Source organism: Coenobita brevimanus, chromosome 7 (assembly GCF_032717465.1).
Source record: "Coenobita brevimanus isolate Jiangsu-jjx chromosome 7, ASM3271746v2, whole genome shotgun sequence".
Taxonomy (NCBI): Eukaryota; Metazoa; Arthropoda; class Malacostraca; order Decapoda; family Coenobitidae; genus Coenobita; species Coenobita brevimanus.
In genome coordinates, this window is record NC_136960.1 from 530,807 (window position 1) to 552,409 (window position 21,603).

A 21,603-nucleotide genomic window follows, 5' to 3' on the forward strand; every position below is an offset into this window, starting at 1 on the left:
AAAATGAGAATTGTACTTAGGGGAAATTACTCATCATGAAGGGAAGTGTCTGGTGGAGTTCCACAGGGCTCAGTGTTGGTGCCAGTTATGTTATTAGTATATGTAAATGACATAGACAGTAACATTGAAAATGGAAGCTAATTACGTTTGTGGATGATGCAAAAATACAAAGGAAAATTACTAACACAGATTCTTGCAGGGAGCTACAAGAAGAATGAAATAAACTTCATGAATGGAGCAATAAATGGCAAATGGAGTTTAATGTGGACAGGTGTCATGTAATTAAGTTTGGTAAAAGTGAAAAAAGACCAGATTGGGATTATAAGTTAGGAAGAGCAACCCTGCATGTATCAGAAATGGAGAAGGACTTAGGAGTGATTATCAGTAACAGACTATCTCTGTTTGACCACATCAGTGAGAAGGTACCTAACATGTATAAACTGCTTGCTAATATGAGAATAGCATTCACATATATAAATGAAGACATGCAGAGAAAGATAATAACATCATTCATCAGACCAACCCTGGCGTATGCATCAGTAGTCTGGAATCCTCATCTCAGAAAACCCATAGATAAGATTGAAAAAGTACAAAGGGCAACTACAAGATGGGTACCATGCTTTTGGGATCAAAGCTACAAAGAACGACTAGAAAAATTGAATCTACCAACACTACAGGAGAGAAGAAAGAGAGGAGACATGGTTATGCTGTATAAATGCATCTCAGGGAATGAGAAAATAGATATAAATGACTATACAGTATAACCTATGGGGAAGCATCAGCAAGAAGGCACTGCAAAAAACTGCATAAAAAGAAAGGCAATAAAGATGTAAGGAAATTCAGTTTCCCAAGTAGGGCAGTTGATCAGTGGAATGCCTTATTGAATTAAATAGTGTGCCAAAACTATTCATAAATTTAAGGATATGTATGATAAAAATGGTTTAATACATGGGACAGTACAAGCTTGACTCATTCCTGTAAAGGTAGAATTAGGTAAGAACAAATGCTGTCATCTCCCCCCCCCCCATCACCTGCCTCAAACCAGCTTCTAGAAGCATATCCAGGCTCAAATCCCACACTACTCCATTCTGTCACTCTGAGACAACACACAGCTGCATGCACGGCCTCCTGATATCCACCCTTCTCGATCCTACCTCTCCTGTGAGGACTGGGTCCATCTGGCCAGGCTGAGATGTGGGCATCATCCAGCCCTCTTGACTTATTAGAAGAGGCTGGATGACTCAGTTGCTGATGCCTGTCCAGGATGCAACACAGCACCACATACTATTAAGCACATTATGGAAGACTGGATTGCACACAGTCGCCTGTGCTAACCACACAACATTCACTCTTTGAGAGCTCTTTGGGAAAACCCGGTCTTGGCCATGGCCTTCCTTAGAGACCTGGGGCTGTTCGACCAGACTGCTTAGGGAACAACTACTACAGCTACTACCACATAACTATCTGGCACCACCTTAATTACTAAAAGGATCATGAAACTTCTCCTCATTCATACATGCAGTACTACTCTCATAGAAGGAATTTGTTACCTTCAACAAAATACCATTACATCATATATTCATCTGTATATCTATTGCCAGACACCTTAATCTCATAAGGGGTGGCCACAAACAAATCACCTCCATGTTGCCCTGTCCCCTGCCATTTCATTGCCCTGCTCCCAGCTCACACACCCCCTCTCTCATATACCTCTCCACTACATCCCTCCATCTCATCCTTGGCCTCCCCCTCCCTCTCCACCTCACTCACATACACTCTCCTCATCAGTCTCTCGTTCTCCATCCTCTCCACATGTCCAAACCACCTCAGTGTGTTTCTCCTAACACTTCCTGTCACATCCACATCCACAACATTCCTTCACTTCCTGATTTTCCTCGTTTGTCAGTCCGTCTCTCCATGTGACTCCACATGCCCCTATCAAATAACACTCCATAATCCTGTCCAGTTTATCCTGTCATAAGCCTCCTCCAAGTCAGATGGGACACAGTTATTTTTATGACTTAGGATACTCTATTGCAGACCAGGTTCTTTCTGTAAGATTCTGGTGGCTGGCCATGTGAAGTTGGTCTTTAGCAGTCTGTAGCCTTTAGACCATCTAGCTGCAAAGGCAAGGATTATAAAGTTTCAGCCATAGACAAACTGTACAGTCCCTTTTGAATTTGAGTTGTGAAATAAGTTTCTTGGAATGAAGAAGAAGCCTGATATAAGAAAACATAACTACAGCTTGCTCTATATGCATTATATAAATCTTCAAAAGTGTCATGGTTATCCTTTCAAAGACCACAGATAGTCTTCATCTTCCTGCCAGTGACCACCATAATACTGTTTGAAATGCTGATCTCCCGAAGCACTTTCTCATCATGATTAACACTGTATGACATATCACTGAATATCGGTTTTGAGCAAGAGGACAGGGTGGGAGAAATGCCTATGGCTGTGGTTGGTGTATTGCCACTGATGTGTACTACTGGTTGTCTGAGATGCCAGTTAGGGTACTGTGCACTTCATTTTGAATCTCCAGAGGTTGGTGGAGGTTTTCAGTAATATCATCAAGGGCATAGATTTTTTTTTCTTTTTTAAAGATCAGTCTCTAAAATGTCAGCTGCAGGACAGGACCTTTTTGTCCAAGGGAGAGTTGAAAGAATTTAGCCTTCCTCTTGCCAGTTGAATAAGGAAGAGTGATCTGTCTTATGAGCAGGGCTCATGAATGTTGAAGTAGGCTATTGTATTGAATCTGTTTGTGTTTGTCTTTATCAGTCATATATGTAATCAGTACAAACCCACAGGGTGCAGATATAAGCAGGCATGTAAAAGAACTTTAAATATATGTTGTGACCCAAACTCTGTGGCATTCACCTACCCTTAAGTGTTCAGGATTGTGGTAACCTAACCTTTGATTTTGCAAGGGGCAGGATGAGGCATCCCCTGCAAGAAAGGCAACTGTGCAAATGCCAGGTTTGATAAAAATCCTATCTATTCATCACCCAGTCCCTTATTATCCCATCAGGAGTTCAGGATCTCTGGGCTAGGCTACTCAGTCCAAACATTGAAGGACAGACAGACAAATCGCATGTCCCTGAGTGCCGTTATGTGGACAATAAACCCCGACAACCTTTCAGACTTAAACTCACATAGGCCACATCCAGGTGAAGTGTATTAGTCGACTAGATCACCGGGCAGTTCTTTATTGGCTAACCATATTTGAGTTTTTATTCATGTAAAGCACACGTGAGCTATTTCTCCCATAAAAGTGGAAACGTATTCTGAATACCAATGAATTCATTTGAAAGAGCAGGCATTTCTGAGAAAAATACCAACATTTTTATTATTACTGTACTGTATTATTATTATTACTATAGGTTTAATGAGTCTGCCATTATATAAATTTTAAAAAATTAAAGTACAAAGTGCATTCGTACTCACTATGCCCCCTTACACCTGGCAGTGTAGCACACTTATGGATGGTGTGGTGAATGGTCGGTAGGATCATGTAAAGAGGGTTGAGGGGATGGAGGAGGCAAAGCCATGAGGTACCTTGAGAACTGTTTTGCCCTCAAACCCTGCTCCATACCGGGATTTCAGGCTAAGATGAAAAGAATGAAGATTTCAATTAATTTGTTTGGTATGGACCAGACTACAGTGCATCCCCACACAATGCGAATTCCCACGGTGCGAATCACCTACAGTGCGAAGTCAACCCAGAAAATGCTTGAATTTCCCGTCATGCGAATCAGCTGTATGATTCCAAGGCAAAAATGGACTTCCCGCCATTACTACGAGTGTTGGGCTGGACAATGCGAGTCAGTCACACGAAGGCAGGTGGCTGGCAATGAGCCATATTCAAAATGGTGGGTGCTGGCCAGCTTCTGCATGCCATCTACTGACTTTCCTGGGTAAACAGACACTTCTCCTCCACATTGCTGTGAGAGCACATGTTGTAACTCACATCCTGTCGTCCGTTTTAGCATTGTAGCAGTACCCACCTGTTCATCATGGCTTCAACTGTCGACTTTGAAGGCTTTCTGGCACCTCCAGGAGACCTTAGCAGTGACAGTGAGAGTGACAACGGAGCGCCTTGCCTAGCGAGGTAAAAGTAGACTCCGCGAGTCTCAGATACGCACCCCCCTCCCTTCTTAACAAGCCAAGAAGTCACTTAGATAAAGGTACATGGTGTTCTGTTTGTTGTTTTATTTGTTGGTCCAACTATAAGTACTATTAGACAAAGTGTTAGCAGGGTAGAGTAGGCTGGAAGGGGACCTGAAGACCAAGTCCTGGGTGTGCTGTCCACCATATACCATTTTTCGCATAAGTTCTTTGGTTCACACAGTGTGAAATCGTAGGATGTGAGGGTTTCTGCTGCCCTAAACTCGCATTGTGTGAGGGTGCACTGTACCAGAAATATAAATTCAGTAAAAAAAAAAAAAAAAATCTGATTTTGTGTTTATTCACATTTCAGTGAGTGCCATACATGGTACTAGATGTTGTTATTAATATTACTTTGCTCTCATCTGGTGCCCACTGGAAAAAGGTGTGCTTTTTTAAGTTTGACTCCCTGGAAATGATGAAGCCTCTGTATGTGCAAGGTCCCACCCCCAGTTCTCAAGAGATTTGGAAGCACCCTACTTTACAATTGCAAACACACGTTATAAGTTGAGAGTGATGCTGTACACATCCATTACAACTTGATTGCATCTCAAAATAACACAGATAGTTAACCAATTTCTTGTCAAACAAGCAGTAGTCATTGTAGTTTATAGAGATAACAGATTTATCACTACTCAGTGAGCCTTACTGCAAAATGATGATGCATTTGACCTTTCAAATTACAGTGTTTCCAACAAGATTCACAGGCCAGTACAACACCTGACCCAACCTCTTCATTGGTTGAGGTCATTGTTGATATTACTGTAACCCAACCCCAGCATGCCCGGGCTAGTAGACCTGTTGACCGCAGGTAAACCGCTGTCTCACTGGGGTTTTCCCAGAGGTTCCCTACACCATTGATATTGTGTCAGCATCTTGTGTTGCATGTGTTGTGTGGTGCTCCATAGTGTGTTATATTGTTTGGGCTCATTTTACAAGTGGGGCACATGCTATATGTGATTCCCCCCTAATCCAGATGTGAGCTGAATACTGAGGAGGGCTGGATGATGCTTGCTCTACTTGTAAGCCCATCTGAGTGAACTTGATTGTTCCATTTAAGGATACCTCTGATGGGTGTATTTCGGGTGGGGGGCTTGTAGTAAAGTGTTCTGATCTAAATGTTGTATTGCCTTTTACATGAAAAGGATATGTAGCTTCCTCACCCTGCCCTAGGATGGGAAAGGAAGTCCGGGTGATGATGATGTGTTTCTGTGTTGGGAATGTCTGGAGGTGGGATGTTGTTGAAGAGGGTTTGGTAATGTTTCTACAGTGAGTGTTCTGTGTGTCTAGTTGTGTTGTAAGGCTTTGTCATATAATGACAGGGGTGTTGTGTGTTACCACAAGCTAGCATGTAGAATTGTGTGCCTCTCATATCAAGATATTCCCTAACAGAGAGGACTTTGATTCCAGAATGTAAGTGAACTGTGAGAGTGACATTGTTGCAGCCAATGATGATGTGCAGAGTGTTGGTCTGTATGATCTGCGGGGTATTGTATTGGGTGTTAGATAGGATGAGGGCCTTTGTCAGGGAGGCATAGGACATCACTGGTCTAATGCATTGTTTGTGGAGTAGGGAGTGTTTCTTTTTGTTGCCCAGAGTCTGTCCCAGTAATTGCCCTAAGTGTGTTGAGCCCAGGGGTGCACTGCCTCCTGATATTGTGTGTGTGTGTAGTCCTTGAAGGTGAATTCAGAGTTACAGAGTGATCCAGAAAAAATTTACACTTTTTAAAAACTTGTATTTCTCAGATATATTAACAGTTTCATTCCTTTTTCAGGTGGAGCATAGAGTGATGCTACAAGTTTAACCTGACAGCAAGATGGATGCTGAGAAACTGTTTTCATTTCAGCAGCAGACCAAAATCGAAGAACTGTACTTTACAACAAAATTAGTAGTCTTCAAAAATGTATGGGCCAAAGATGCCTACCCGTCCTGTTGCACATCACGCAGTTGTTTTTGGTACACTCACGGGTGCTTGAATATGCTCATGAGGCTGTGCTGCAGTCCAGAACCTCATGTTTTACTTATTCACATGTCCACTCAAGTGGAAATGTGCCTCATCATTGAAGAGTAGCATGTCTAAGAGACTGGGATTGTTCTGAATCCATTCGCTAATTATTCATTCATTCATTATCTAATGTAGTGTTGTCCCATGAGAAGTGTAGGAGCCCGGGACAAGGCAAATTGGTCCTGACATTTAAGTTGAGAGTGACGAGCCTCACTTATCCCTAAGTGGCCCTATGTGAGCAATAAACTCCAACCAACCCTTGGATATAAACCTGCACCGGCTCAATCCGATTGGAGCACCATAATTAAACTCTAGCAGAAGTCATAGTGTTCGTTCTTGTTGGCCTAGCTTTGAGCCTGAAGAATCTGAACTTTGTATGGAAACAGTTTCAAGTCACTTTGAATGATTTTCTTGATATCAAAGAACTCCTGGAAGTTCCCATTTCCTGTGACAGCCGTCTGGTGGACTTCCAGTGTGACCGTTCCAGATGAGTCCTAACATCCTGAACATGTGCTGGTGTTCTGGCAGTCAGATGTGCACCACTGTAGGTCTTTCGTTGTTAGCCACACTACCAGTGTCTCTGAACTTCTGTATCAGGCTTTGGTAGTGTTGCGATGTGGGATTTTCCTCCCTGGAAATTCACAACGAAATTGCCTCTGGGTGAGAACAACTTTTTTTTTTTTTTTTTTTTTTTTTTTAAGTACAGTTCAACGATTTTGGTCTGCTGCTGAACTGAAAACTGTTTCACAGCATCCATCTTGGTGTCAATTAAACTTGCAGCATCACTCTATGCTCCACCTGAAAAAGAAAAGAAATGGTTAATTTTTGAGGGAAATAAAAGTTTTTAATAAGTGTCATTATTTTCTGGACCATCCTGTATACTGTATGTCTCTCCAAGGAACTTAGTGGAGGGTGCGTGTAGCAAAGGTACATTCTGAAGTATGATGTTAGGGGTTTACCTGTGCTCATGATTGCTTCTGCTGCTGATGAGTGTGATGGTGGATTTGGCTGGAGCAGCCTGTAGTGGCTGAGGTACCAGTTGCTGTTATTGTTTTGTCCCAAGGCCCATCTGAAATGTGAACCCAGAGGACTGTCAGTTGAAGTTGTTCTTCAGCCGCAGTCTATCATACTCCTTATAGGGAATAGTGAGGAAGCCGAGGGATTTTTATATAACCAAGCTGCAGAGCCACATAGCTGTTATTGGTGCCACAATTGGAAGGCATCCCTTCCGAGCACCTGGGGTTATGTGCTGGAGGTGGGGCTGGAGCTAGCTCTGTGGGTAGGGTGAGGAGTGGTTGGAAGAAGTTCAGGGAGCTGTTGCCTCTCCTGACATTGAGAGGGCTCTCCCTCCGTGCTAAGGGATCTCTGTATGCGGCATGTGTTAGGAGTGTAATGCTGTATGGTCGTGAAGCCTGAGCAGTAATGGAAGGGGATATTTGCAGGCTCAAACGTACAGAAATGGCAATGATTAAGTGGACATTCAGTGCGTCCCGGAGTGTGAGGCCCGGGGAGGGGGGACTAGGTTTACAATGGAAGAGTTAAGAGGTAAGATGTGACTGGAGTGTATTGGTGTTGTGATGAGGAGAGGTAGATTAAGGTGGTGTGGGCATGTGGAGAGGGTAGGGGATGATAATTGGGTGCAGAGTGAGAAGTGTTAGGGGTAGGGTTGTGAGAGGTAGACCGAAAAAGGCCTGGGACGAGATCATTGAGTGTGACCTCTGGGATGAGGAACTGAATAGATCAAGCAGCATGGAGAGCCGTCATCAGTTGACCAAGGCTGACGCATGCAAGCATGTCGGAGCTTTCAAAAATGAAATGAAACGAACTCCATCACACTTTCTTCTTTTAGGCAAAGTGTAAAAGATTGATTGATAGGTAATGAAGCTTCCTCCTCCACTCACATGACCAGCAAATATTGTGAGAGTGTAGGGCCAGCAACATACATGACAGAGCTTGTATATACTACTGTTCTGTACACTGATTTTTAGAGTTGGGTCAGTCCTTAAGAACTCTTGTAATTTACTTTGCACTAGGCAACACATCTACTTCATGCATCAGCCACCAGGTTTGCCTCAGGAGGTAACCCCTTTCTCATCCACAGAAATCAAAGTGGCCTCTGATGGGACTTTCAGTACCAAAGGGTATTGCTCTGCTTCTTGCGATTTACAGGTTCTTATTCCTTCTTACAACATACATACATATTGGTTACTGGATGTTAGTACATGTTTAACCAAGAAAATAGTTGAAATACACATTATTTCAAAGGATTCTTTCCTCTTGCTTTTTGGAATTCATATTGTAACATGAGTAGGTTTCAATATTCGAGCATTATGGAGGTTGCATATATTTCCATGTTGTTGCCAGCCATTGAAACTGGCGTTCGTGTCCTCCAGTGTTTTTATTAAACCCAACAGTGGCTTGAGAATCATTTCCATTTCTCAAGTTGTCCTAAGGCCTCTGCAGAGAAAAAATGGGTTTCTGGTGAAACAAAAACATGTTTTATCTCTGTCAAATGGTAATGAAGCTTCAGGTTGATGCAGACACCAAGGAAATCTTGACTGGAAAAGTCTTCATTATTTATTTATATTGCATATAAACGCAGATACTGTCGATTATACTATATAATTGTAACCTTGAGCCACTGTACAGTATGTGAACATGAAATACAACTCTGATCATTCCATGACCCCCAAAATATACATGGTAATAAAGTATGAGGTGCCTAAAACAAGACAGTTTTTGTGCAGTACTGTACATTATAAGAAATAGTTTACACACTTGAAAACTTAGACTCTTAAGAAGCTGTATGGGGCACCTCCTGTGTCTTAATAGGCCCTAAGGTATCAATATTTCTGTTTAGATATCGATTACAAACATATATGAATTAATATCGGTTGACATTTGTAATTTAGCTAAGTTAAATATCTTTGGTAAGATGGAATTGGAGTTATCAATCTGAGTACCAGCAATTTTCAAAATGTAGTATTTTATGCTGTATTTAACCTTTTGATGAGTACTGTTTTCTACAACCAATGCTAATGTTAAAATGCTCATGGGTCTTGTTGGTAAATGATTGACGCTCTTATGACGCACTCAGAAGAATAAGATAAACTGGCATTAGCTAGAACAGAATATTAAAATTGTCCTAGTTATGAGAGAGTAAATGGGAAGAATATTAACTCTCTCATACATCTACATTAACTCATGGCTGATTATAGTCATAAGACATTAGCTGGAATATATTATGTGAGTTGTCCTGACCATGAGAGTGTTAATGTAACGTAACAGCACCTACAACTCCCCAGAGCTATTGCTGTCTGTGATATCTGTCCAAACTTGCCATAAGATGAGGCCATATTACATTGGGCTACTGCATAGCATTGGTGTCCTCAGTACATGACTGTTAAAGAGAGGGAGAAGCTTGATTCAACCTTTAGCTGCAACTTGCCTGTCACAGAGGATGTCTTTGATGTTGGAGATTTGTGAAAAACTTAGTACTCGATTTTCACTTCAAGAATTTCACAGAAATGCCATGAATTAATAGAAATCCATACGCAAGTAGAACAATCTTCAAGTACTTGAAAATGAAACAAACTGAAGACTGTAGGTGCTCCTGATCACACATAGTGTTGAGTTAAAAACACCTTGTTTTTGGCTGTTGAATTATCTTTTGGCTGGCTAGCAGCCAGGCAGTTGAGAAGCAGTCAGTGTTGACTACTGCACAAGATAAATGCGCATCACTCCATGTCTGGCAACTCATCAAACATAATATGCAATGTCTTGTCATAAGGAAATGGAGGCAGTTTTATAAATTGGGCAAGTTTCAGTAAGGCATATTGCTGGCCAACAGATATGCCTTCTGAAAGGCATGTTGTAGCTGTGAGGTTATTTTTATTATTATTTTTTTTTTTTACAGTATCTACTGTACTGTAATTTCTTATTTGCAAGGTGTTATAGAAGAACAAGTAGTGTTATGTGTTAAGCTTTTATATTTTTAAAGCTTGTTTGTGTCAAGAAAGTACGGTTCACTATATAGGACTCATCAGAGGGTTAAAGAATATTGTCAGTAAACTGGGTTACCATCTGCTGAGCTGGTAATGCCCTGGCCCATGAGGATACTAAAAGTTAAGCACCTTAGAATCTAGTCATTAGTTAGTTAGGTGACTGTCTAATATGCCTCTGGCTTGGAAACCATGAAATGTTATAGGTCACCTCTCTCCATCACATGAAGTTTGTGTGTAAAGGAGGAACAGGTAAGTAAATGCAACATATTGTCTCTGGTATTAAAAAATTGAATTATTGAGCATTACTTGCTTGTAGTGATTATGAACATGGTAATGTTACTCCTTGTTACAGGGTTTGTCATCAACTAAACACCAGACTGGTTATATTAATATATTTTGTTATTGTTTAGTAAAATAGTAATTTAAAGTCATTATTTTCCTGTAATACTAAGTAAATGTCATTTTATTGAGACTTGTTAACCTTCAATATACACATATTGTTCCCATATTTGTTAAATACAGTGAGGTCTCCCAATATGCAGGATCTCAATATGCAAAACATCTTATATGCAAAATTGACTCATGAAAAAAGATATTTTTAAAATGCAAAATGTGATTCTTGAATGCAAATCCATTATCTGAAAGCAAGGGGAAAATGGTGTTCCCCCTCAAAATGGTAGTGTCTGAAGCCACCACCAAATGGCAGATTGGTTTCCCGCCCTTTCCTTCCCTCACAGCATCTCTTAAGTCTCAAGACTCTCTGTCTGTGTCTGTCAGCGCCACACTCGCATGTTGTGTTTTTTTAGGGTTGTACAAGACCCATTCTTGCTCTCCTGTTACATCGTGGCCCTACCACTTCATTCCAAGAATAAGAGGAATAATTTGGAGCTGAATAAAAGGTTATAGAGCTGAATAAGGAAGGTAAAAGGAAATCAGACATTGAATGCGAACTTGGCTTAGGTGAATCAACAGTGAGGAGCATTTTCAACAACAAGGAGAAGATTTTGTGAACTGTCAAGAGTTATGGAGGCCAGCAAGTGGTCAGGCACAGTAAGGTTGCTAATCCTCCAATTTTACAAATGGAGCACTACCTAGCACACTACATTCACAATTCCGTTATCTTTCTTTGAGCAAAAGTCTTTCTTAAAATGATAGTTAGTAATGGGGAAGTACTGCAAAAAGATAGGGTGAGATGTGTACCATATACATTTATTACCATTGATTCAGTGGTTTCTATATGCAAAATTTCCAATATGCAGTGCATTTTGTTGACCATTTCCTCACATATTGCGAGACCCCACAGTACATTGGTCATATTTACTGTATTCATGCAGTTTTTGTTCTTCCATAATTAGGAAGGGAGATTCAGGAGTACCCAATAGAAAATTTAACTAGTCAGTGATGGATATACTTTTATTTCTACTTGCAGTTAAAGTAATCCATACATTAGTTCATAAATATGAATTAACTGGTGATCATTGTGAGGTTCATATTCCAAGATAAAACTGTAATAGTTTGCATCAGACTGATATTGCCATGCATACTGTTAAATCTCAGCTTAAAAGGTGTTGTTGTAACACACAACATTACTGGCCTAGATGTTGTTGAGATATTTAATTTGAGGAATATCTCGTACTGATATTTTTGGTAACCTAACCTTAAATTTTGCAGGTAATTCAGGCATTATGTTTTGATATTCTTAACCTGTTTGCTGTTTACATACCATGGTTTAAGAGTAGCGATTGGTAATATTCCCAGTGTCCATATTTGTATGATACAGTCCCACAATAAACTGTACCATGTTAAATATTTCTATAATTTATAAGGTCTCTTTTGAAACCAGAAGATATACAACAGTATAAATGACTTGTCACCTAAATGTAGTGTGTCTGAAAGATTCTGTGTATAAAGAGAGCATGGTAAATACTACTCTGTTTTAATGCAAGGTAAAAAAGAATTCAGTGGTAGGTGGCGCACTCAGTATCCACTCACTCGATGTAGTGCTGCTCTCGGGCGACTGCATTTTATGTATATATACAGTAAAGTCTCAAATTTCATTGGACATATGTACCAAAAAACCACATCTAAATTCAAAACATTGAAATTTAAACTGAACTTCTTATGGGAAAAATCAATTTGGGTCCAGGGCCTGCCAACTTCACTAAGTAAAATCATGATTTTTTTTTGTGCCCACACTCCCTGTAAACTTTATGAACTATTAATGTGGTTAAGTAACTGTAGTTCTGCACTGTATTGCCATACTGTACTGTAGTGTAGAATACAGCAAAATTTGTTACAGTTTTTCAGTATCCTGTAACAGTTGTTATTACAGTAGTTACAGCACACTGTACAGTACAGTACTAACCTTAGGTTATGGAATATTATCACTCGGGCGGCTGGTGTTGGTGGTGTGTGGCAGGGGTGGACCACTTAGTTGAAGTAGCCTCCTCTATGGAGGTATCCAACCCAAATTCCTCAAAATGAAAATCATCCTTGAGTATTTGGACATCTGCAGTGTCAACATCTTCCTCCTCACCCTCTTGGATGGTTATATCTTGCAACACCCTAGTAATTGGCCTGAAGAAGGTGATGATCTTTGACTGTTTCTGCTTATGAAGCCCGTGACAGCATCGAAATTTGCGATTTTGCATCGAAAAGTGAGGTAGGCAGACCACTCCAAAATACATCTAAATTCGAATCATCGAATTCTAAACTGTCGAAATTTGAGGTTTTAATGTGTATATATATATATATATATATATACTCACTCAATCCTCGTAAATCGCGTGTTTATAAATCACGGATTCGTAAATCACGGCTAAGTGGCAGTCAGACTGCCGGCACCCTTAATTCGCTGTTAAGTCACGAAAATCGCGGACCTAGGCACCGAAGTTGGCCTTTTCCAAGGAGAATCGTAAACCACGGCATTCAATTTGAAAATCGCGACCCAACAACCAATCACCACCTGTCCCTGGTGGCAGGTGTGCATACTAATGCGACCACGTTGTTGTTGTTCTTCCCTCTAGTCCGCACACTACAGACCATCGCCATGGAGTACGAGAGCTACCTGCCTTTTTTTGTGCACCTTCCCCCCTCCTCCTACCTTCCATGGCCCCTCCCAAACCCGCGATGAAGCGCTTTAAGCAGTATGGCATCAAGAAGCAGCCGCCGTCGTCGTACAGTCAACGTTTGGAGCTCATTTGTCGTGTTGAGAAGGGAGCACCCCCACCTCATGCTGAGAGGTTCTAAGTTCTTCCCAACAGCACCCCACTCCATTCACTTAAGCAAAATCGTTATAGGATTAAGGTGAGATCCCTTAACATTGCTTATTTCTATTAAATACATGCACTGAATACTGTATCCCTAAATTTGTATGTTTGTGTTTGATGATGCCTAGATAGGTGTAGGTAGGGTACTGTGGGGGGTGGTTGGCCAGTCCAGACCCAAATTAATTTTTCACATAAGAGTTATTATTTATAAACCATGGAATCTGTAAATCGCGGCAGTGGTCCAGACCCAAATCGCTGCGATTTACGAGGATTGAGTGTCTATGGTATGTAATCCGAATGGCAGGGGACTGAGGGTCATTCGGACTATTGTTTTTTTCGGACTGTTTGGAGGTACCTATGAAAACATTAGACATTTGTACACTTATGATCACTAATATCTGCCTGGGGGTGCTCCCTCCCTACCCCTGTATACCCAGGGAAAAGGGGAGGGGGGGACGAAACAAGCTCCACCCGCCTCTACCCCAGCTCCCAACCCTCCTTCATACCCCCTACCTAACCCCCTACCCCACCCGTCATTCTTAACTGGCAGTTACATCTTAAGCTGATTTCATGTGTAACACTCTTGGTTCCACTGCTAATATAGACACAGAACACTAGGATATGTTAAAAGTACTGTATACACTATACTGAAATATGACTATCAAAATACAGTAAAAGCGTGATATAACAAATGCAGGATAAAACGGACGCTTGAGAAAACAGAACAACTTTTATCCGTAAGGTACTCGCAACATACCGGAAGTTTTCCATTCTTTCGCGGAGCGTCGGGTTTCTGTAATGGAAACAAGCTGGTTTGTCCATGGCTGTGGAAAAATTGCAATGCACAAGTCATATCCCCCCATTTGGAGGTGAGTTTTCTACTGTGTTATTTATTATTATTACTGTATTATTATTAGTATTGTGGGTTCTGACTGGTCTGTGTGTATCATTGTGACTAGCATAGGCAGCATATCTGTGTGTGGCAAAAGAAGCTATTTAGTAGCAACTGTGTATAGGTTTCAGGGCACGAGCTGGGGAAGAAATATAAAAAAAATTGCAAATTTCCAGAAAATTCAGTTCTATCTATGGCTTTGAAACGGAAGCTTGAAAAAGCGGAATATTTGATAAAACGGGATAGGGGTTGGCTGAATTATTCCGTTATATCAAGCTTTTATAGTATAACTAACAACACGCTGCAGCAAGAAATTAATGCATTATGATGTTGACAGTAAAACAAAAACATCAACAATGGTCACGTCAGGCCTCATGTGTCGGGTGCATTGTTTTGCAAACACACACACACACACACACACACACACACACACACACACACACACACACAGGTTGCCAACAGAGATGGAGCTCTTCCTGGATCGTGGAGAAATAATCACTGAATCGGCAACGAAAAGGAGACCAGCCTATTTGTGATTATGTAAATGAGTGCGTGAGTGGTGGTCCCGTCGGACAGTAGTTAAGGAAAACCGCGGTTTCGATCGTAAAAAGAACAAGACAGTGGAAATAGAAAGTCTCCATATGGTTGAATCATGGCAGAAAAGGATGGTGCTTTGTTTACAACTGGCGAGAGAGGATTTGAGGGCTTCACTTACCCCCCAAATACCCCCCAAAATACTGGAGTGGCCATGACAGAGAAATTATCTTTCAATTCTTTAAATATATTTTTCTCCAAACCTTGTTTATGGTTGGTTGGCCCTTCTTCCATGAAACACCTCGTATGTCCTCTGCTGTTTTGCTGCTCTCTTTCCAACTCCCCTCCCCCCCTCCCTCATATATCTCCTCACTCCAGCCTTTCATCTCATCCTTGATTCCCCTTCCTCCACTCCCCCTTACTTCTCACTTGCATAAACTCTTCTAATCAGTCTATCATTTTCCATCCTATCCATGTAAGCAAGCCATCTCAGAGTGTTTCTTTTAACACTTTCAGTCACATCCACATCAGCTCCACAATGATTCTTTACTATCTCATTTGTCAGTCTATCTCTCCATGTAACTCCACATGCTCCTTTCAAACCACTGCTCTCACTCTTGACTTGTGTTTTTTCAAAGAGTTCAGTTATTTGCAGAGTTTGAGGGTAAGCCAGACACTGAAGAGAGGTGTTAGCAAGCTCTTCCAGCTGGTTATGTGTACCCCCTCCCTTGTTCTCTTTTGTGCTGTGTTTGTGACAAGTGGATGCATAATAGAAGAAGTGATATTAGAGGTAAGCAATGCTGATTTTGTGTGTGCAGTGTTTAGGGGAGACAGACAGGTGGGAAAAGATTGACCTTGCTGGAGTGTCTCTTGAGTGTGTGGATGAGTTTTGGTATTTGTGGAACATTATAATGTTGGAGGTGAGTGGTGAGAGCAAGGAGTGGTTGGAAAAAGTTCAGAGAGCTGTTGCCTCTCCTGACATTGAGAGGGTTCTCACTCAATACTAAGGGATCCTTGTATGCAGCAAGTGTTATGAGTTTAATGCTATATGGAACTGAAACTTGGGCAGCGAAGGAAGAGGATACATGTAGGTTCAGGCATACAAAGATGATAATAATTACACAGATATGTAAAGTTTCCTTGAATGGCAGACATGGGGGGTTATGATTGTGAATGAAGAGCTGAGATGAAGAAAGAGACTTGAATGTATTAGTGTTGTGATAAGCAAGGGTAGATTGACATGGTTTTCTACCATTCTATGTAGTAGGGCTCTTAAACTCTGGATTGTACTTTTTGCCAGGTCTTCATATTCGCCTCTCTCCCAGGTGTTTGTTTTGGGTGGCATGTATAAGTTTGCCACCATTATTTTCCATTCAGATGTTTTAATCTCTAATGCAATCAGTTCTACTTGTGAGGGTGTATCTACTTCTGTCTCTTTGACCTATAGATTTTTCTTTGGTAATACCAGAACTCCTTCTCTAATTTTAGATTTCTATCTCTTCTTCATATACAGTACTTCCCCCTAGTACGTGGATGATATGGTGGATGATAATTGGGTGCAGAAAGTGAGACGAGTTAATATTGGGGGTGGAGTTGTGAGGGGTAGACTGAAAAAGTCGAGGGACAAGGTCATTGAGTGTGACCTCGGGGTTAAGAGACAGAACATTTAGGCTGCCATAGATCAAGCAGCAAGGAGAGCCGCCATTAGGTGACCAAGGCTGACGCATGCAAGCATGTTGGAGCCTTCAAAAACAAAATAAAACAAAACTGTCCATCCCACTGCTTGCTTGCCTAATTGTCTCTGTATTATTTTTGAACTCCTCCATAAATCTCTCATGGTTGACAGCTGTACTTGCCATTTCACTTCTTCTTTCTCAGTGAAACCACCTCAAATGACAGCTTATCTCTATTGTTGTGTCATTTTTGTTTATTTCCTTTACTAATTTTTCATATTCTTCCTTCTGCATATGTAGTTCCTTTTTAATTTCATCTATTTCCGTTTGAGATGTTTTCTCCAGTTTATTCACTTTCTCTGCTAATTTATTATAAGTTTCCATTTCAGTTAGTTCTGGGTAGAAATCATCATCCTGTTTTCTACCTTTATCTCTTAACTCCTTCCATAGCCACTTTTCCAGAGATAGTACTCATCTTGCAGAAAGATAATTCTTACATAGAAAGATAACTTTTACTTACAAATTTGCATCTCCCTGCTACCTGCCTGGTGATAGTGATGACACCCAGCTGATGTTTGTGTTGTATCAGCGGATTCCTTTGATGCACTGACTTGTATGTACTGTATTCTTTTATTTGGACAACACTTTTTTGCTTATACTTGCTTTACAGTATTAGAACATTACATTATTGAGCCTTGTAGAGAGCTTGAGTTATATAAAGATACTACTGTATTAGGAATGGCCAGTTTTGCCCAACAGTGGCCAGAAGAAAACAAAGCTCTGCTCTCGTGTGTGTGTGTGTGTGTGTGTGTGTGTGTGTGTGTGTGTGTGTGTGCGCACGCGCGCACACGCGCATGCACTCGTGCACTTGCATGCATGCATGGATGTGCAGGTGTATGCGCATTCATTCATGCTTGCGTGTTTATTTTTTTACATAATCAAAATTAAATTATACTTTGGTTATCTGCAAAAGAATAACATATGGAACAAAATACAATGCAGTGGAGATAACAGGTATGGATATCAGTTGTGCAAGCAAACAAGTACAGTAAGACCTCACTGTAACGGACTAATTGGGGCCCAAACCATTCCATAAAATAAGAAATTCCGATAAAAGCAACATCCGGACTTCCTCCTGCTAATCTGGACTTTTTCTAACATATCAGACATTAGTCTAGATCGCATGTATTGTTTTTAAACCGTTTTGACTACCGTTGTGGTATTATACTCTGTTATAACTTCACTATATTAATCAAATAGTATAATATATATAATAATACTGGACTGTACACTGATAAACATGTCTTTTATTTACCTTATTGTAGTGAATATAGCTGAAGTGGTCAGGCAGTCCGGACTGCTTCTGGCTTCATCGAACTTTTTTCAATACATAGGAATTTAGTCCAGTAGTTCCTCAAGTCCGATAAAAGCGAATTCTGATCTATTGAAGTCTGTTATATCAAGGTTTTACTGTATGCAAAACCATGGTTAGTTATTGCAGTGCTTTCGACTCCAGTCTCAAAGACACTTATTTCTCAGATTTGGTGTGATTATGTAGTGGTGTTTTTTCCAACATTCTGAAGACTGCCAGTTTGTGTTTCTCCTTAAATGTGAGGAGAAAAAGATCTTCACTGTGCTGATGGACATTATAACTGTGGGCACAATCACATGCTGCTGTAACAGATATTGTAAGCATTGTATCAGAGTGGAAATTGGTGTACTCAAAACCTGCCTTATGGTTGTGTTCAGTGGAAAAGATCCAAGGATTGCGAGCTACTGCTGTGAAGTATGTGGTGATATGATTCCATGTTTAAATGAAATACAGTACTGTAGTGGCCTAGTCATCCATTATGATTATGATTAATTGTGATGATTCAAGGTTCATAATAAGTAACTGAAGGTGAAAATCATCCAGTTCTGTGAATATTCCGTGAAAATGTACTCTTCTCTTTTTCATAATATCTTGATGGCTTGTAAGTATGAATGGATTGTGGTAAACCCATTCAGTCCAGTAACATTAGCAGATTGTAGGAGTTAAGAGGTGCTGCTTACTACTAAGTTATTAACCTCTTCAGCTCAAGTATCTTTTAAAGCATTCTAATCTAGCTAATTAATGTTATTAATCTTGGCAGACACACCTTTGACTGCGGATGGTAAAAAAAAAAAAAAAAAAAATCCATTTAGTCTAGAGATGTCTTTTTCATTTTATTGTAGTAATGCAGTTTTATTTAGTAGAGGTGTCCTCAGGCAGAAGCTAAAAACCCATCTCAATCACCCAGGGTTGGTAATGACTGCAAAATATTGATATTATCTTAGTCTAGCCTCACACCCCAATACCTCAAAGGGGGTAAAATGGGACTGACTGGTTTTTATCTTAATGCCGAGAGGACAGAGCTATGGAAGATTTTTACCCATGTCATAAAGGCCATGAAAATGTTAAGAGGAATTGTGTAGTGTCGTCTTTGTTGTCTCAGTGTTGTCAGCTGTTGAAAGCATTACTGTACTTATGTCAACTCTTTGTGCCTTTTTTTTTTTCCCCTTACTAATACCAGACAACTTTATTCAGTTTAGCCATAGTAGACAAAGTGGCTTATTTTTGCTTGCTGCCAGTTCACTTTATTCAGATTAGGAGAGCACCATAGTAATGAAGGAGTTAAGGAAGCCTACATCTAATCTCCCAGTTCAGAAAGTATCTCTTAAGCTCAATAAAATCATTTGGGAATATCAAGAACAAAACAAGGGAAATAACAATAATGAAAGAATTTAGTACATGGAACTACAACCTGAGTATCAAGTTCCTTCATTACCTTCCTAGTTTATCTTCAGTGGGAACAAGTGCTTTTGTAGATGCATTTTTCTTACAGCATTTGAGTACAGCAGTACATTCTCCCTGTTTTGTAATTTCAATGCCATAATTTGTGCTTACTAGTACAGTATATATGTTTGTGTAGTTGTACAAAAAGCTGTTTTTACTTTTATCACATCAGAGAATATCGTAGTGCACTCTCTTTGTTTTGTAACTTAGTGCTTTTCATTGCAGTATAGTAGGCCTATGTATATGTCAGTGTAGGCCTATATATACTGTATGTCAGTGTATTGGTACAGTGCTTTCTTTCCCATTTTATGTCACAAGTAATGGCCAGTGTTAAAGGGTTGAAATGATACTTCTTCAATCATGTGGATAGAAATTGCTTCAATCTGTTGTAATTTTGTTTTAATCCCAATTAGTTTTCATTAAGTATTAGCAGTAACATTTCTGTTGCATTTTTATTCTTGAAGAATCTCCTCAGTGCCTGATATGCTGTTATTCCCTGGCCTGGAATGGATGGTTTAGTTTTACTAGGTATCTGTAAAATGTTGTTTGAAAGGTACAGGATTTTACAGATAACTAAAAAATAACCTGCATGTCTTGAGTTCCACTTGCACAGAGTATCCACTGCCTCTGTATGGTAATCATTAGTTGCTTCTATATTATAAAGAGAGGATAACTGTTGTTTGTATTAAAAGAATTTCAGATTATTTTTTCTCAAGCATTTTTCAGAGACTTCTTTTCCACATCATATTCGCCTAGACTTTGCTGTGCCACAACTGTCATACAGTAAATATGAGTTTTAGCACAGTAGTTGATAGGTTCTGCCCCGTTGCCTATACCTTTGATTGTGTATTCTTAGAATGCTAATTTTATTTTTGCTTCCTTTTTGGTTTTCCTTTTTTTATAGTTCAGTGTTTTTGTTTCCTTTTCAGATCTGTGCCAGAGACGTTTCAAACTATATTTGGTTCCCTAAACTCCCCAACCAAGTAACATAAAGCCTACAATCAGCTCAGTAGCAGACCAGCAGTGTCCTGTGTCTAGGCTTGTAGAGAAGTTTTATTGCATTATTCTTCACTATATGTAGATACTAGTTTCAGGTGTCTATTGAAAGTACTCTTTTATTAATCAGAAGCATATTGTAATCACTTTCTCTTGTTGATGCATTTCTAAAGAGGAAACAACGTGCTATTTTAACCTTTTCAGTATGATGACATCTTGTATGTTTTTGTTGCTACCACCAGACAGTTCAATTCGGCCTAGAGGGATCATTATAAACTATAGCCAACCACACCAGTTTGGAATGTTTTCTAAGCTGAACAAAACATTCTGGTAGTAGCAGAAATAAAATGAAAGGCCTCATAATACTGAAGGTGTTTAAAGCTTATACTGAGCTTTTGTCAAGGCCAAGTCTTCCCTATTAGCCCATGAAGCACAACACTGGTGGTTAATTTGCCTCTCAGGTGCCAGTAAACTTTTGTCTTTTTTTTTAACGGTGTTTACTCCCTTAGTACGAAGAGGATTTTTCCATTTTCTTGCTACCTTCAGATGATGCTGTTGTTTTTATTATTATTATTATTATTATTATTACTGTAGTTATTTTTATTATTATTACAGTATTATTTTTGTATGCCACCTCTGGGGACAGAGGCCACTAGAACAGAGGGCATCAAACACCGTCACAGTGAGGGGGTTAAGAACATTCTCAATTAACCTCTTCACTCAGAGAATATATATATTTTTTTCTTTTTACCATCAGACAATTTTATTCAGCATAGGGAAACTGTTGTCAGAGCCAGATTAAGATATGTGAGGAACCTCGAGGCACTGCATTTTGTAGAAGTCCCCTGATAGGCTGAACACTGAAGAGGTGAGGCAACATGCTAGAGGTCTTGGGGTACGCAGAAACTTCCTGCAGTTTGGTCCATGACTCTGCTTCATCCACAAATGAATATCATATTTCAGAGATGAATCTGGAATCTTTTGGGACAGGTTAAGTAAAGAAATTTCCTAAATCTGTACACCCTTTTCTCCATAGACATGCATTACATTTTTAAGCTATACCTAGCCTGTACAGTATAGTACACGTAGCAGTTTCCGCTGTTCTTTCTTTTTTAGGGCATTACATTTCTAAGATTGGTATTCATTCTGTCATGTGAAGGTCCCATTTGTGTTAAGGCCCCTGGTCTATAGCCCCAGTAGCCTCCTCTTGATCTTGCCGTGGATGTTATACAGTAATGGGGATAAGGAAG

The 21,603-nt window shown here is 40.1% G+C and overlaps 1 protein-coding gene across 1 annotated transcript in view; it reads left to right on the forward strand.

Moving 5' to 3' along the window:
* Positions 1-20,373, forward strand: part of Arfip (ADP ribosylation factor interacting protein arfaptin) — a 42,032-nt gene extending 21,659 nt beyond the window's left edge. The window contains exon 8 of the mRNA XM_080276561.1: positions 20,287-20,373. Coding sequence (XP_080132687.1) covers positions 20,287-20,344 — 58 coding nt within the window. The 3' untranslated portion in view covers positions 20,345-20,373. The remainder of the gene's footprint in view (positions 1-20,286) is intronic.
* The last annotated feature ends 1,230 nt before the right edge of the window (positions 20,374-21,603 follow it).